At 37.9% G+C, this 15,377-nt stretch overlaps 1 protein-coding gene across 1 annotated transcript in view; it reads right to left on the reverse strand.

The window, feature by feature from the left end:
- Nucleotides 1-15,377, reverse strand: part of Ano3 (anoctamin 3) — a 261,204-nt gene that overhangs the window by 101,917 nt on the left and 143,910 nt on the right. Inside the window, exons 11-12 of the mRNA XM_076570257.1 lie at nt 13,236-13,357; nt 8,556-8,690 (exon numbers count right to left, since the gene is read on the reverse strand). Of these exons, the coding sequence (XP_076426372.1) occupies nt 8,556-8,690; nt 13,236-13,357 (257 nt within the window). The remainder of the gene's footprint in view (nt 1-8,555; nt 8,691-13,235; nt 13,358-15,377) is intronic.

Below are 15,377 nucleotides of genomic sequence, written 5' to 3' on the forward strand. Positions count from 1 at the left end.
GCCCGGCGGTGGCGGTCGACAGATACATTCAGGCCCGGCGGTAGCCCACAGAGGACGGGCCAGGCGGCGGAGACAGGCGGACGCAGGTCGGCGACCTGCGGAGGTGGACGGGCCCGGTGGCAGCAGCCAACAGGGACATACAGGCCCAGCGGCAACCGGCAGAGACATACAGGCCCGGGGGCAGCCGGCGGAGACATACAGGCCCGGTGGCGGCCCGCAGAGGTGGATGGGCCCCCGGCAGCAGTGACAAGCAGAGGTAGGTAGGCCCGCGGTGGCAGCCGGCAGGGACATACAGGCCCGTTGGTGGCCCGCAGAGGCAGACAGACCCAGTGGCAGCTGACAGGGACATACAGGCCCGGCGGTTGAGACAAGTGGACATAGGTGGGCCTGTGGCGGCAGGCCGCAGGAGTGGACAGGCCTGGGGACGGAGAAGGGCGGACGCAGCTTGGAGCGGGGATGCCCCTGGCCCCAACACCTGGGGAAGAGGCTATCTCCGTGGGTCGGAACCAGGGCGAGTCTGGGCACTCTGTCTGGGGACAACCCAGGGCCCAACTGCTGATCCCGTGAAACCCAACAACTTGGAGGTGTTGGTGAGACTACCCTGCTCAGCTGAAACCCATCTGGGAGAGGATTCAGATGCCTACAGTTGGAAGTCTGAAGAAACAAGATCAGCTGAGGAGTTGACAAATGAACAAAACGTGACCTGGGAACACAGAAGAAGGCACTACCCAGCCACTAAACCAGATCACCAGAATCATAAGTATATAATTCACCGACTGAAATCAGCTGTCCCTGAAGAAACAGCCCAATAGCACCAATTTAACCAAGAACCCCTACGAAACCAAGACTAAAAATTAGAACAAGAGAGGCACTCTCAGACACAGACACCACCTGCACCGCACAGAGGAAAAGATGAGTAGACGCCAGCGCAAAAATACAGGCAGTAACATAAAGACCTATATGGCAACATCAGAACCTAGTGATTCTACACCTGCAAGACCTAAACATACCATGACAGAAGAAACAGAAGAAATCAACCCTAAAAATGACTTTAAGAAGATGATAGAGGCTCTTAAAGAAGAAATAAAACATTCCCTCAATGAGGAAATAAAAACTTTCCTTAAAGAGGAAATGAAAAACTACCTTAAAGAGGAAATAAAAACTTTCCTTAAAGAGGAAATGAAAAACTACCTTAAAGAGGAAATAAAAACTTCCCTTAAAGAGGAAATGAAAAACTCCATTAAAGAGGAAATAAAAAACTCCCTTAAAGAAATGGAAGAAAAAACGAACAAAAAATGGGAAGAAATCAAATCAAGCCAAGAAAAAGCAATTAAACAGATGAAAGAAACATTCCAAGATCTGAAAAATGAATTTGAGACAATAAAGAAAACACATGCTGAGGGAATGCTGGAAATAGAAATTCTGACAAAACGAACAGGAACTACAGAAACAAGCATAACCAACCGATTGCAAGAGATGGAACAGAGAATCTCAGATACTGAAGACACGATAGAGAAAATAGATTCGTCAATCAAAGAAAACACTAAAGACAAAAAAGTCGTAACACAAAACGTCCAGGAAATTTGGGACACCATGAAAAGACCAAACCTAAGAATAATAGGGATAGAAGAAGGAGAAGAATACCAACTCAAAGGCACAGAAAATATATTCAACAAAATCATAGAAGAAAACTTTCCTAACCTAAAGAAAGAAATACCTATGAAGACACAAGAAGCTTACAGAACACCGAATAGGCTGGATCCAAAAAAAAAAGTCCCCTCGCCACATAATAATTAAAACACTAAACACACAGAACAAAGAAAAAATATTAAGAGCCGCAAAGGAAAAAGACCAAGTAACATATAAAGGTAAACCTATCAGAATAACACCAGACTACTCAATAGAGACTATGAAAGCTAGAAGATCATGGACAAATCTCATGCAGACACTAAGAGACCACGGATGCCAACCCAGACTATTATACCCAGCAAAACTCTTAATCACCATAGGCGGAGTAAACAAAATATTCCAGGATAAAACCAGATTTAATCAATACCTGTCTACAAACCCAGCCCTACAGAAGGCACTAGAAGGGAAAATTCAACCCAAAGAAGCTAAACACATCCATGAAAAATCAAGCAATAGATAATCCCACACCAACATACACCACAGAAGGACAACACAACACAACCACAAAAAATAACAGGAATTAACAATCACTGGTCATTAATATCCATCAATATCAATAGTCTCAACTCACCTATAAAAAGACATAGGCTAACAGAATGGATAAGAAAACAGTACCCATCCATCTGCTGCATACAAGAAACACACCTTAACTTCAAAGATAGACACTACCTCCGAGTAAAGGGCTGGGAAAAGGCTTTCCAAGCAAATGGACCTAAGAAACAAGCTGGTGTAGCTATCCTAATATCTAGAGAAAAAGGATGTTTCAAAAGAGAAGAAGTCTTGTGGCAATGCCTCAGTGGTCCAGGTAACTACCAGAACTCGGAAATCCGCGACGGAGACTAAAGCAGCAGAGATCTAGAGTGGAGTGCTGAGTTCTGGCAAACAGCTGCATCTTTCTTCCAGTAAGTACCTGAACAGGGCTGATGTGAATTATGTAAAGTCCAGATTTTAAGAATCATACTCTCTCAGGGATCTCCACAAACTAGTGGGTATCCTCCCTTACTGCCCCTGTGAGACAGTCTCTGTACAGGAGAGGCCTCACGTGACTTTGTCTCTGGTGTTCCTCTGGGGACATCTGTGTGAGAAACTGTATGCTCCAGAACCAGCTCTCGTGTCCTTTGGCCAATGCCGGAGTGTGAAATAGTCCAACGTGGGAAACAAAAGATGATCCCAATCGGGAATCGTGACATTTTTTTTTTTTTTTTGATGATGGTTATGTTCTGTTTTGAAATAACCTCTGTGTATTTCATTTATTTTCTTTTACCTGGCGATCTCTGAGCAGGCTTCAGATTTTGACAGTTGATGAAAGATACGATAAGCATTAATGTGTGGGTGAAAAGCTTGGTGAAATTCTGAGTGAAGTTTTAGTTAAAGTTGGTTGAACTTGGGATTGACTGGAAGGCCAAAGATTTAAAAAGCAGAAGATTCTCTCAAGACACAAGTTGTGTGATAATAGTGTGTTTTGTGTGTGTGAATGAGAATTTGTAAATGTTGAATTCTAGGCTTCGACAATCATTGTCAGTGCAGATCAAGCTGCAAGTATTTTTTCAAATATCTTAAGTTATATTTTCTTTTTCAGAGCTGCTTTTTATTTGGGGCTACTTTTTTTTTTAATTGAGGAGTAATTCATAAAAGGGTATATTGTTTTGATGAGACTTTTTATAACTGTGGCTGGATGTCTTTCTTTAGTCTTCCAAGAAGGGCCATTTTACTTTTTTAGAGTTACTTTTTAACGTCATGAGGTCAACAACTTGGACTACTATGCATGTAAGTGCTAATGCAAATTAAAACCCAAGTTGACCTCCAGCAGCAGTTCATTCTATGTTGACAGTGAGAGAACACTTTGCCTGTTAGGATACTGTTACCCGTGGACTGAAATGCTGAAGAAACCCCTCCCCCTATTTTGTTTTTTGCAAAAATCAAGGTATATTCTAGGGGTTTCCTGGTTGACCTCAACAGATAAACTGAGATGATAGTCTTAGTTCAGAAATGATCTGAATGTAGATTTACAGTCTGCGTGTACAGCTTTCACAGTTCTGCATGTATCCCATCGGCTCCCCATTAGTCACTGAACTCTTAAAACTGGTATTGTAACATTATCACAATGTTTTGCGCCAATTTTATAAACTTTACAGTGCAATATGTGTTCCTTTTCTGAGGCAAACCAAAGGTATATTTCTCAAGGTTCTGCTGCTAACAGCAGCGTTGATGGAGGATTTTTTATACATTTGTAATAGATAGAAATAAACCAGAAAGAAAGAAGAAAAAAAAAGTGGTGGAGGAAAAGGTGAACACTGCAAGAATACTCAAAAGGGCTGAGAGTTGCCAATGCCAAGAATGGCTTTGCATAGTAAATGGAATAGAACAGCTCTGAACTATAGCTTACTTTTCCTGGTTTGGTCTGACAGAATGATTCAATGCTTTTGTACAAAAATCAGAGCCTTAAAAACAAGGATTTGGTGAGATTGTAAAATGGTGTGCCACTTTGGCAAAACAGTTTGGTGGTTGGTCAAAATACAAAACACTGTTACTCTGTTACTCAACAATTCTACCCTTAGGAATAAATCCTCAAACTACTGAAAATGTGCACCTATGAAACATGTACATGAAAGTTTACAGCAGTGTGTTGCTAATAGTAAAAAAGTTAAAACAACTCAAATAGCTATCAAATACTGGAGAGAAATAAAATGTGGCTTATTCATACAATAGAATATTATTAAGACATAAAAATGAATGAGAAACTGACAGATTAAATGACTTTGGTGAACCTTCATAATTTCATTTGTAGATCTTTCCATTTCTAATTTATAAATACATTTGGGGTTATAAATTATAAATGTACTGCCTCCTGTCAACATTGTATACTTCTATTTGATGATTTCTGTGTCAAACATTATATGGAAATGTTTCCAAGTAATTTCTGTATTAACTGAGAATGAATAGAACAAAATAAATTGCCTGTGATGGAAAAAAAAAAAAAAAGATATGCTAGTGCAATGGTGGCACAAAGCTTGTGGGTGTTACCAACCAATATCTGGTTTGACTTTTATTTTTTTAAATTTTATTTTATAATTTAATTTAATTTTACATATCAGCCACGGATTCCCTTGTCCAGGGCAAAGACTCCCCCGAGGATTGAGTTCAACTTGGTAGATTCAGTCCAGGCAGGTCCAGTCCCCTCCTCCCAGGCTGAGCCAAGTGTCCCTGTATAAGCCCCAGGTTTCAAACAGCCAGCTCATGCACTGAGGACAGGTCCCAGTCCCACTGCCTGGATGCCTCCCAAACAGTTCAAGTTAATCAACTGTCTTACTTATCCAGAGGACCTGATCCTGTTGGGGGCTCCTCAGCTATTGGTTCATAGTTCATGTGTTTCCATTCGTTTGGCTATTGGTCCCTGTGCTTTTGCCAATCTTGGTCTCAACAATTCTCACTCATACAAACCCTCCTCTTTCTTGACAATAGGACTCCTAGAGCTCCACCTGGGGCCTGGCCGTGGATCTCTGCATCCAGTTCCCTCAGTCATTGGATGAGATTTCTAGCTCAACATTTAGGGTGTTTTGCCATCCCATCACCAGAGTAGGTCAGTTCAGGCTTTCTCTCACCCATTGCCAGCAGTCTATTGTGGAGGTATCTTTGTGGATTTCTGTGGACCTCTCTAGCACTTTGCTTCTTCCTATTCTCATGTGGTCTGCTGTGGGATGGTCTGTATGTCAAGTTACTCTGATTGGTCAATAAATAAAACACTGATTGGCCGGTGGCTAGGCAGGAAGTATAGGCGGGACTGACAGAGAGGAGAAAAGAAAGAACAGGAAGGTGGAAGGAGGTACTGCCAGCCGCCACCATGACAAACAGCATGTGAAGATGCCGGTAAGCCATGAGCCATGTGGCAAGGTATAGATTTACAGAAATGGATTAGCTTAATATGTAAGAATTAGATAGCTAGAAGCCTGAGCCATTAGGCCAAACAGTTTAAATAATATAAGCATCTGTGTTTATTTTATAAGTGGGCTGTCGGACTGCTGGGGCTTGGTGGGACCCAAAGAAAAAACTCCAGCTACAGTGGTCTTCATTTATCATGGTCTCATTTCTTGTTCTCCCTCTCTGTTTTTGATCCAGCTGGGATCTCTCGTTTCCCTAAGCTCTCATTCCCTAAACCTTGCCCTTCATTACCCCCACTCACATCCAGGTTGTTCATGTAGATCTCATCCATTTCTCATAGAACCCATACCTGAAAATGCTTAGATGACCAAGAACCTGAGACTAGATGGCCCAGGGACAAAATACTAATGTTCTACAAAGAAAAGAAAGTAGCAATAAAATGACTCTCAGTGACATTCTGCTATAAGCATAGATAAGTGCCTTGCTCAGCCATCATCAGAGATTTCCTCCTGCAGCAGATGGGAACAAATACAGAGACCCACAGCTAGATATTATGCAGAGACTGAGAAACCTCGGAACACTTAGCCCTAACAGAATACCATCATCAAATCCCTCCCCTCAAAGCTCTGAGAACCCTGTGGAAGAGAAGATAAAAGATTGTAAGAGAGAGGATGGAGATTACCATGAAAACAAATTTCTCTAACTCAACAGGATCCCTCAATCTTGTGCCTTTTCTTGGGCTCTTTTCCTTTTTTTCTCCTTTTTGTTTGTTTTGTTTTATTCATTTGTTTGTTTGTTTTGTTTAGTCCTATTGCAATGTGTTAGTTTTTTTCTATCTTCATTATTATATTATATTAAAAATATATTATCCCTTAGAAGCCTGTTTATTTTCTAATGAGAGGCAGAAGGCGGATGCTCCAGAAGGAATGGAGGCAAAGAGGAACTGGAAGGAGTAGAGGGAGAGGAAATCATAATCAAGATATATTATGTGAGAAAAAAATCTATTTTTAATAAAAGGTAAAAATGATAGCAAAAATACAAACAAAAATAAATATGACTGTATTTTGGTTGTCAATATTTTGTAGATCCATAATAAACAGACTCATGTCTCCAGCTTTTTATCATCTCACTACTTTGTAACAAACACAAAGGAGCTTAATAAGATAGTAATACAAATCAACACAGAGCAAAACAGTCTTTTCCCTGCCTGCCCACCAAGATAACAGCCAGGACTCAACAATGTCTGGCACCTTGAATGGAAAAATATCAGTCTCAAAATTTTGAAAGTCAAGATATTCAGTGCTGCTTATCTTGGTTTAGAATAGAAAGTCTGACAAGATCTTAATTATAGTGTGACAGCAGCAGTGGTAATATAATACCAAAAGCACGTAACTGAAGAGTTTGCAATGCCTTTTAAAACACTCCTTGTACTAAAGGTTAAAGAATATGTTTACAAAAGAAGCCAAAGTCCCCTCACTGGTCAATAGGGACAGTAAATTTCTTTCCTTTTGTGCATTTCTACTTTTGCATATTTTTATGTTTGTTTTGATGGAGGGAGGTGTCTGTATCTCATAGTAAAACTTTATGAAGTGTTGAAATTATGACAATGTGCTCCATGGGTCTAATCTGAGCAGTAACTATTGAGTGATTATTTTCCAATATTTCTTTTTTTTATTGAAAATAGATTCTTTCTCAGACTATATATCCTGATTATAGTTTCCCATCCCTCCACTCCTCCCAGCTCCTTCTCACATTCCCTCCTCTTTGGACTCCCTCCCTCCCAGCTCCTTCCCACTTCCTCTCCCTATTGGACCTGCTCCCTTTCTGTCTATCATTAGAAAGAATTTGCTTCCATTTGTTCATTCATTGCAAAAGAACGGCTTTCTTTCCAGGACACCTTTAACTGTAATCCAGCCTCTCCTCTGAGCCACATCACTTATTGAATAGTATATAGGAAAATCCCCCAAAGAAGCAGAGAAGGAGTAAGGTCTCAAAGCTGAGGTTTATATAGGATCATGTTGCCTCTCAGCATCAGAATGATTCTGTAAAATCCTGAAACAAGCCTGTGACCAGATCATATGTTTTCTATCTACAGTGTTTGTTTTGAAAAACAAGAGAATTCAGAAATTTCAAATCAAAGAGTTTGATTAGTCAACTCCAGTGCAATGGAGTTACTTTTTTTTCCAGGAAAAAATACTATATATATTTTAATATTTTAAAGAGAAATACAGGGAAACTAACATTTACGATAATATATACAATTTTATATCAGCAATAGCTGTTAATATGTACTTCCTAGTAGCCAGGACATTGCAAAAAGATTAAGAAAAGGAGAACAAAATGCTGAGTTTTGATAAAGGAATCTCTCTTTTTAAAGATTTGTTTAATTATTTTATGTGTATGTACATGAACCTGAGTGTATGCATATGTACCATCTGTATGTAGACATCTTTAGAGGCATTAGAAGATGGTGTCAGATCCTCTGGGGCTAGAGTTAGGGTGGTTGAACCCAAATCAGGTCCTCTGCAAAGAGTAAGGCTCTTAACTGCTGAGCCCTAACAAGGTATTCTTTGTGTTTTGAATTTGATTATATAGAGTTAAATTCAATGTTATACTTGTGAAAAACAATGCATTATTTGTAAGAATAATTCATTCCTATTTCTAATTTTATGTCACTCTTCTTTAAACTGTGATCACATTTTTGATATGGTTTATTTTTGCTAAATACCAGTTTGCTGATATTTTTAGATTATTTAATCCATATTGGAAAAATATCTTTAACAAGGAGATAAGAACTCAATCTTGGACATATTCAAAAGAATTTGCACATAAAACTATAAAAATGACATTTTAATAGCACTTCTGTTATACTAAAAACAAAACAAAACACAGGCGCAGCAGTCCTATTATTTATCTCCACTGTGCATAGGCATTTGTACTTTTACAAAGCAGGACAAATACATTGGAGAAGTCTCTTCATAGCTCACCTTACTTGACTTTCATTCATTGTAACTAATCCGTAGAAGAAAACACACAGGCCAACAACCGCTGCAGGAATCAGCATGCCAGTATACCATCCCAGCCATGCGAAGTACAAACCAATCTTCTCACCAAAGTATAGCCTGCACAAGAAAGCCAGTCTTCAGTTTGAATTAACGCAACATAAATGACCCAGCAATCTCCAATCCCACAACTAGTGACTATATCAGATGTAAACTGAGGCCTCTAGTCCATGTACTTGTCAGCAATACTAGGGTATCTGACCCTGCTGGCTGTTAATGACTCTCACAATGGCAATGATGTGTTTCTGTAAACTTGGCCACTAAAGGGACAGTATAAGACCAACTTTCAACAGTACCTATTTCTGGTCCAACTTTCTCAAAATAGTTTTCATAACCCAGTTTTTGCCTTTCTCCATCTTCCTAATAGTATACCTTTTTAGTCTTTAATGGAGCTATGTTTTCCTGAGAATAAAAAGAAGAGAAAAGAAAAAAAATCAGTTGGCCATCTGATTCTCAGTTCAGGGCAAGATGTGTCTTCACTTGAGACACTGACATGCTTATGCTACAGTCTGCCTGGTTATATCTCACCTTCTTCCACTGAAGCTCTATTCTGCTTGTCGGAAGCACATTTCCTTTTATTACCACTGGCCTCTAACTAAAACAAAACATTTCCCTTTTCCTGTAATGGGTATTTGTCTTCTTCTTCATATTGTTTCTTCCAGGCAGCTTTACTCTCTGTAAACAGAGGTGTTTTGTGCTTGTTCCAATGCCTTAGTGTCATCAGACATGATGCCTTATAACTTTCCTTCATACCACAATTCAGTGTTACACTCACAACATTTAAGCCTCTTGAAGTGAGAGCTGTGCATTTATTGCTTCACTAGCAACCACTGTTAGAAGAGCAAATGAAACTAAAGGAATTAAAACCTTATTAGTCTTCAGTTGATATGAAAGTGGCAGATTAATGAGGCAGTTCTAAGATCTACTCACTGTTCTCCCTTCACTCACTCCAATGTTGCTTTTTTATAGTTCCATAATTTATTAAGAGCTGATAGAAATAATTTTACATTCCCTGATTTCCTTACTCCTGTGAGGTCTCCATTTTCTAAAGCTGGTTAGTTAACATAAACCTGCCCACAGCTACACTGTTAAAGATTGATGCTTCACAGTGATTGTTGCTGGGAAGAAAATTTAATTATTAGTTTTCATTAACAAGGCTTCCCTTTCTGCATTGCGAACAATGGGATATCTTTATGACGATGGGGAGAGTAGTTGCAGGGACTGACCTGCTCATAAGACACTAATGCATTAACCTGGTTTTTTGTTGTTGTTGTTGTTGTTGTTGAAGTTAATGTAAGTTAATATTATTAGGCTAAAATATGTTCTAAGTCAAAGCAGGCTTCAATGTGTGTCAGGGGGTGGAGAAGCTAGCTGCAGACAAAGAAAAATGGCCAAAAATGACCTTGCCCTGCAACACCGGTATTTGCAACTATCTACAATAATTATTCCTTAGAGGTACAACAAAATCCTGCAGAAGAAAGAGAACAAAGGGATACTACTGCAGCAGTTCCCCACTACTGCTCAACCAAGGCCATTCTCTTTGTGTCTCTTTTATTTAAAGCTCCCCCTGTGACATTTCAGTTGATGATCTATCCCTTGCTGAAATAACTTCTATCTCCAAGTAAACCCTGGTATCTATAACTTTAGAAATAATCATTTATTTCAACAACTTTATTTTTTAAGTTTAAATCCCTTTGATACCAATTATTAGAATTGTTTGAAATGTCATACCCCTGTTTTTGCAGCTAATGATTTTTTTAAAGTATTCCTTTGGATCTAAAATAGTTTCCATGGGAAATTAGATTGAAACTAAATAAGCTTTAGCTATTAAGTGTTTGAATCAATTTTAAAATAGCAAAACAATATAACCGCATCTCCAGAAATGATTGTTCATTAAAAAAAAAAAGATGAATTGACAGCTTTTGACACATACATCACATTAAGGTATTTTTATACTGGACATGACAATGGTGATTTGCCTGTGGAAATCCCATCAGCTATGATCAAAAGAACCCAACTGTCACATACCATCCTGCTCTTATTATAGAAAGGAAGCCACAGAAAGACTCATGAACAACTTAACTATAAAAATTTAAAAGTTCTGGAAATTGTGCTTTGTCCACAATAGCTTTCTGTGGTTGAAGCTGAATGTCCTCCACACCACTGCTTCAGTTTTAGCTATAACTAAGTTTCTAGGCAGTGCTGTCCATTGACATATCGCCTGTACTCCTTTACTGTATACCCTTTTCTGGTGGGTCTTTCATGATGCATTATTGCTTAGTCACTTTAACCAACACATATTCTTACAGGAAAATTACCCATCTCTGTGAGTAGTCAAACAATAGTAGCTGGAGAGCCCTGGATGTTTGTAATAGAGACCCCATTTATTCATAAAAGATGCTTGCTTAATTTACCTGAAGCAATAATAGCAATTCTGCCTGTAGATAAGAATAGTAACTCAGCCGGGCAGTGGTGGCACACAACTTTAATCTCAGCACTCAGGAGGCAGGGGCAGGTGGATCTTTGTGAGTTTGAGGCCAACCTGGTCTACAGAGTGAGATCAAGGACAGGCACCAAAACTACACAGAGAAACCCTGCCTTGGGAAAAAAAAAGTAATTCGCACTGAAATGCTACTCAAAAACTATCATCTTAATTCCTAAAAAACATTTTTATGAGCCAGCATGTCTTACTATATTGTGCCCACAGATTTCAAAAATAATAATGCTTTACTTTAATACATTAGAATAATGGAATTTGTCATGGTTGACATAGTAAGAAAATGTCTTGATTCTGGATATACTCAACAACTAACATTTGCTGAGTATTCATCCTGTGTATCTCCAAGTGCTTACTCCACTTACTATCCTGTGACCCACAGAGTTCACCACTGTGGACTTTATCCACTCTGTTTTTTCAAAACTTCTGACTTCCAGACAGGCTTGTTGGTTTCAAGATCTATATGGTAGATGGTTTCCTTTCTCTTGGGTCGTGGTTTGTCTACAACTACTTTCTTCCTCAGGTCACAGCTTGTATCTGTTACCTCCTTCTGTGGGTTAGTATTAATTGGTTCTGGCAAGTCCTTCCTCCTCCTATGTCTTTAAGATAAGGTTTAATAATCGCTTCTAGTTTTTACTAGTCCCTGAGCATGTCATTAGGTGTTGGCTTTCATGATCCCACTTCCCACTTCTGTATCTTCTTTCTTACTGATTTCCCTTCAAGAACTTCTTCAGTGATCTGTATCCTACTGACACACTGACTAATACAGTTGTGAGCTATTCTTCATATTCTGTAAACAGATAAAAATATCAACACATATAGCTTAATAATATGTGTTTTTCTTTTATCCTATAGATATTCATCATTAGCTAGCAAATCGGAATAGTATTAACATACATTTCATGCTTTTTATATAAACAATGTTTTCTGCACTAAAATAAATTATGTAAATTTCAAATATAAATACTCCAAACATAAAACTGAATCCAGGCATGATGCTGTATGCCTTTTATCGCAGCATAGGCAGACAGAGTTCTGTCAGTTCAAAGCTAGCATTGTTTACACAGTAAGTTTCAGGGCAGACAGGGATACACAGTGAGACTCTGTCTCAAAATAAATAATAGATAGATGATAGATAGATAGATAGATAGATAGATAGATAGATAGATAGATAGATAGATAGACAGACAGATGATAGAGTTAAGAGCAACTACTCAATTGAAAGTGCTCACAAAAAATAGAGAGAACATCTGTTTGGAAGACACATATAGCCAGTCCAGTGCATTACCAAGTTCTACACCTACAAATTCTACTATCCATAGATCAAAGTTGTGTCTTCACTAAACATGCATGCTCTATTTTTGCCATTCATCCCTAAATAATATAACATATTAACTATTTCCCTAACATTCACATTGTATTAGTTATTATGAAAACTCTAGGGATGATTGAAAGTATGCTGAAGTATATATGTACATTATGTCTAAACACACACTATATAAAAGGAATATGGGCACCGTGGAGTGTGTCATTTGAAAGGAGTTTCTGGAACTAATTCCTTGTGAATACTGACAGCCTACCACATACACACAGGTGATGTGTTGGGTGTTTGCCTATCTGCCTTCATATCTGTTGAATGCTTCTTTGTTTTGATTTTTTTCATAAGGTATTCCATTGTTCTAGCTCCATTGTAAAATGCTTATGATGAAATTGAGCAATGAGATACTAGAAGACTTGGAAGTATGAAGAACAAATAAACAATCCAGGATAATTTTCCTTCCCCTAGTATTCCTCAGAACCTGGTATTTTGGGTGTGTAATACATATGGCACCATTTCCCCTCCAGGGTGCTGGTCACTTCCTCTTGCTATCAATCTCTGATTGACTTAAAGACTCTTTTATTACCTTTCACACTCACTCTATAACCAATTCCTGGCATTGAGTTCCTTCCATTGAAAAGTCATGCAGTGTTTTTTTTGTTGTTGTTGTTCGTTTTTTTCTGCAGAGAGTTTCTAAACTGAAATAGCTGTGATAAGAAATAATTTCAAGGCTAGGAAAACGGCAATAGAACAGTTTGCTCATTACTACCAGCCAGTCCATTTACAGCACCTGATCAAGTCCAGAGGCTGATGCTTGTACCACATTCCCCAGCGTGCCCAGCGCTCATACAACAGATGCCTGTTATTCTGCGGTCCATGGGTTTTGATGGGCAGGCTGCTCTTATAGGCTCCCTGAGAGAGATACAACAACGTAAATCAGAATCCATTTTCTTACTGAACTTTGAATTGAATAAGAATTAGTGTATACCTAACAAGGAAATGTATCAATATATAAAATAATTAGAGATTACATACTCAAGCTTACTACTGCAATGGTAAATACCTTTATCATTGGAAATATGATAGTTCTGTGAAAATAGTGTTTTAAATAATTTTTCAAATAATTTGAGCCCATTTTACTTAAGTAAATGAGACTTCATATTTCACTGTTTGGATCAGGATCTTTTAATTAAAAATGATAAAATTATTGTAATCTTTCATTGATAAATTGAATACCATTTAGATTTAAGAAGTGAGCTAGATACAGAAAAGTTCTCTTTTACTTATAGATTATAAGAGAACAAATATTTGCTTAAAATGAATGGGATCATGACCTTTAGAGCCACCTATGTGTTTAGATACTAGGGTCTTGTAAATTTACTTTTAATATTTCAAAATTTAAGCATTTAAAACACAATGTTTTCTTTCAAATGGCCTTCATATGGTTGAGTGTTCCCTAATCACCAGGGATGAGACAAAGTTTTCTCATACATATATACGTTTGGCCTATTGATTTTACCTTTTCCTGTCCATTTTCCCTAGAAGGATTTGCCATGCTCCTCTAGCTATTGTTGTTTTTGTAAGAAAATAAAAAAAAACTCTCAACTATGAATAAAAATTATGAGACTGAATATAGTATCTAGCATCAATCAAAAAGGCAGACATACTTTAAAATATCCTTATTAGACTATATATTAATACCTTTGACTTCATTTTCTTCTTTGTAAATCTTGCTTTTCTCCCATGAGTAAATAGCAATTCAAATCAATAGACAACTCCTAGCCAATTTCATTGTGTCTCAATTATCTTTTGTATATTTACAGTATGCAATGGTACTCAATGATACTTTTTATTTCTTTTGTATATTCATGACATATATTTATATTCCAAATACTTTATATAGATAAATTAAAAAGACTATCATCAACAACCCAGTTATGACAGCTGCCAAATTTCCCATGAGAAACTCAAGTGAGCTATCAGTGTACAAGCTAATTATGCAGAGAAAATTACCGTGCCCAAGAGAACAAACCAAATTTCCTGTGTTAAATGACTCCCTTAGCTGTGCTTCTCTGATCACTTTAGTTTACCACCATTTTAAATGGTGTTTAATTTTTCTAAACTGTGTTCCTTTATATCTAAAGAGAGAATAATGTTTACTTCTTTCTGCACAGGCAAAATCATGGTAAAACATGTGCTGGTTCAGCACATGAAATATATGAAAAAAAATGCTCATGATTATTATTCCTAACTTTTTATTGTAAGTGGGTATTTCATGAAGATCAATAACACTTCCTATGCTTATAACTGTCTTTGACGTTTTACTTTCTTGTACCTGGATTATATATGTTTATAATGGAATTAATCTTATTGTCAGTACCACAGGGTTGTTTCAAGTGAGAGATAGTCCATACTTATCTCATTGACAAATACAACATTTCCAATTCATTTTATCTACTAACAGTTATATGGGGCTGCAAATTCCTCATATGCATTAACTTTTGAGCTCATTGCATTAACTTTGGAAATCAAGGAATGATGGTTTTTGAAAGGACAGAAGTAAAACTTCTAATTTATTTTAAGATGTGACACAGTTAAAAAAAATAAACTAAGGGTGTGTATAGCCGGGGCCAAGGAGGTGTTCAACAGATGCTCTTTTCATTGTTCAGGGCCATCCACATCTTTCTAGTTAAAACTTGGAGCAAGATAATAATCTATCTAACAGTGAGGTAGGTAATGCATGGAGGTTTTGATTGTGGTCTTGTTTTTGACTTTCAGGTATTCTAAAATAGTGAATACAAGTCATGAACCTGCCTTATTCGGAAGGAATGGGCATTTCAAGCAGGATGAATCATGATGTATTGTGTTGGAACAGAGAGTAGTTAGATTATTAAACTGCTCTGGGGGAGGCTGGGGTTCTTCCCATAGGGAA

The sequence above is a fragment of the Peromyscus maniculatus genome, chromosome 4 (genome assembly GCF_049852395.1).
Source record: "Peromyscus maniculatus bairdii isolate BWxNUB_F1_BW_parent chromosome 4, HU_Pman_BW_mat_3.1, whole genome shotgun sequence".
Lineage (NCBI taxonomy): Eukaryota > Metazoa > Chordata > Mammalia > Rodentia > Cricetidae > Peromyscus > Peromyscus maniculatus.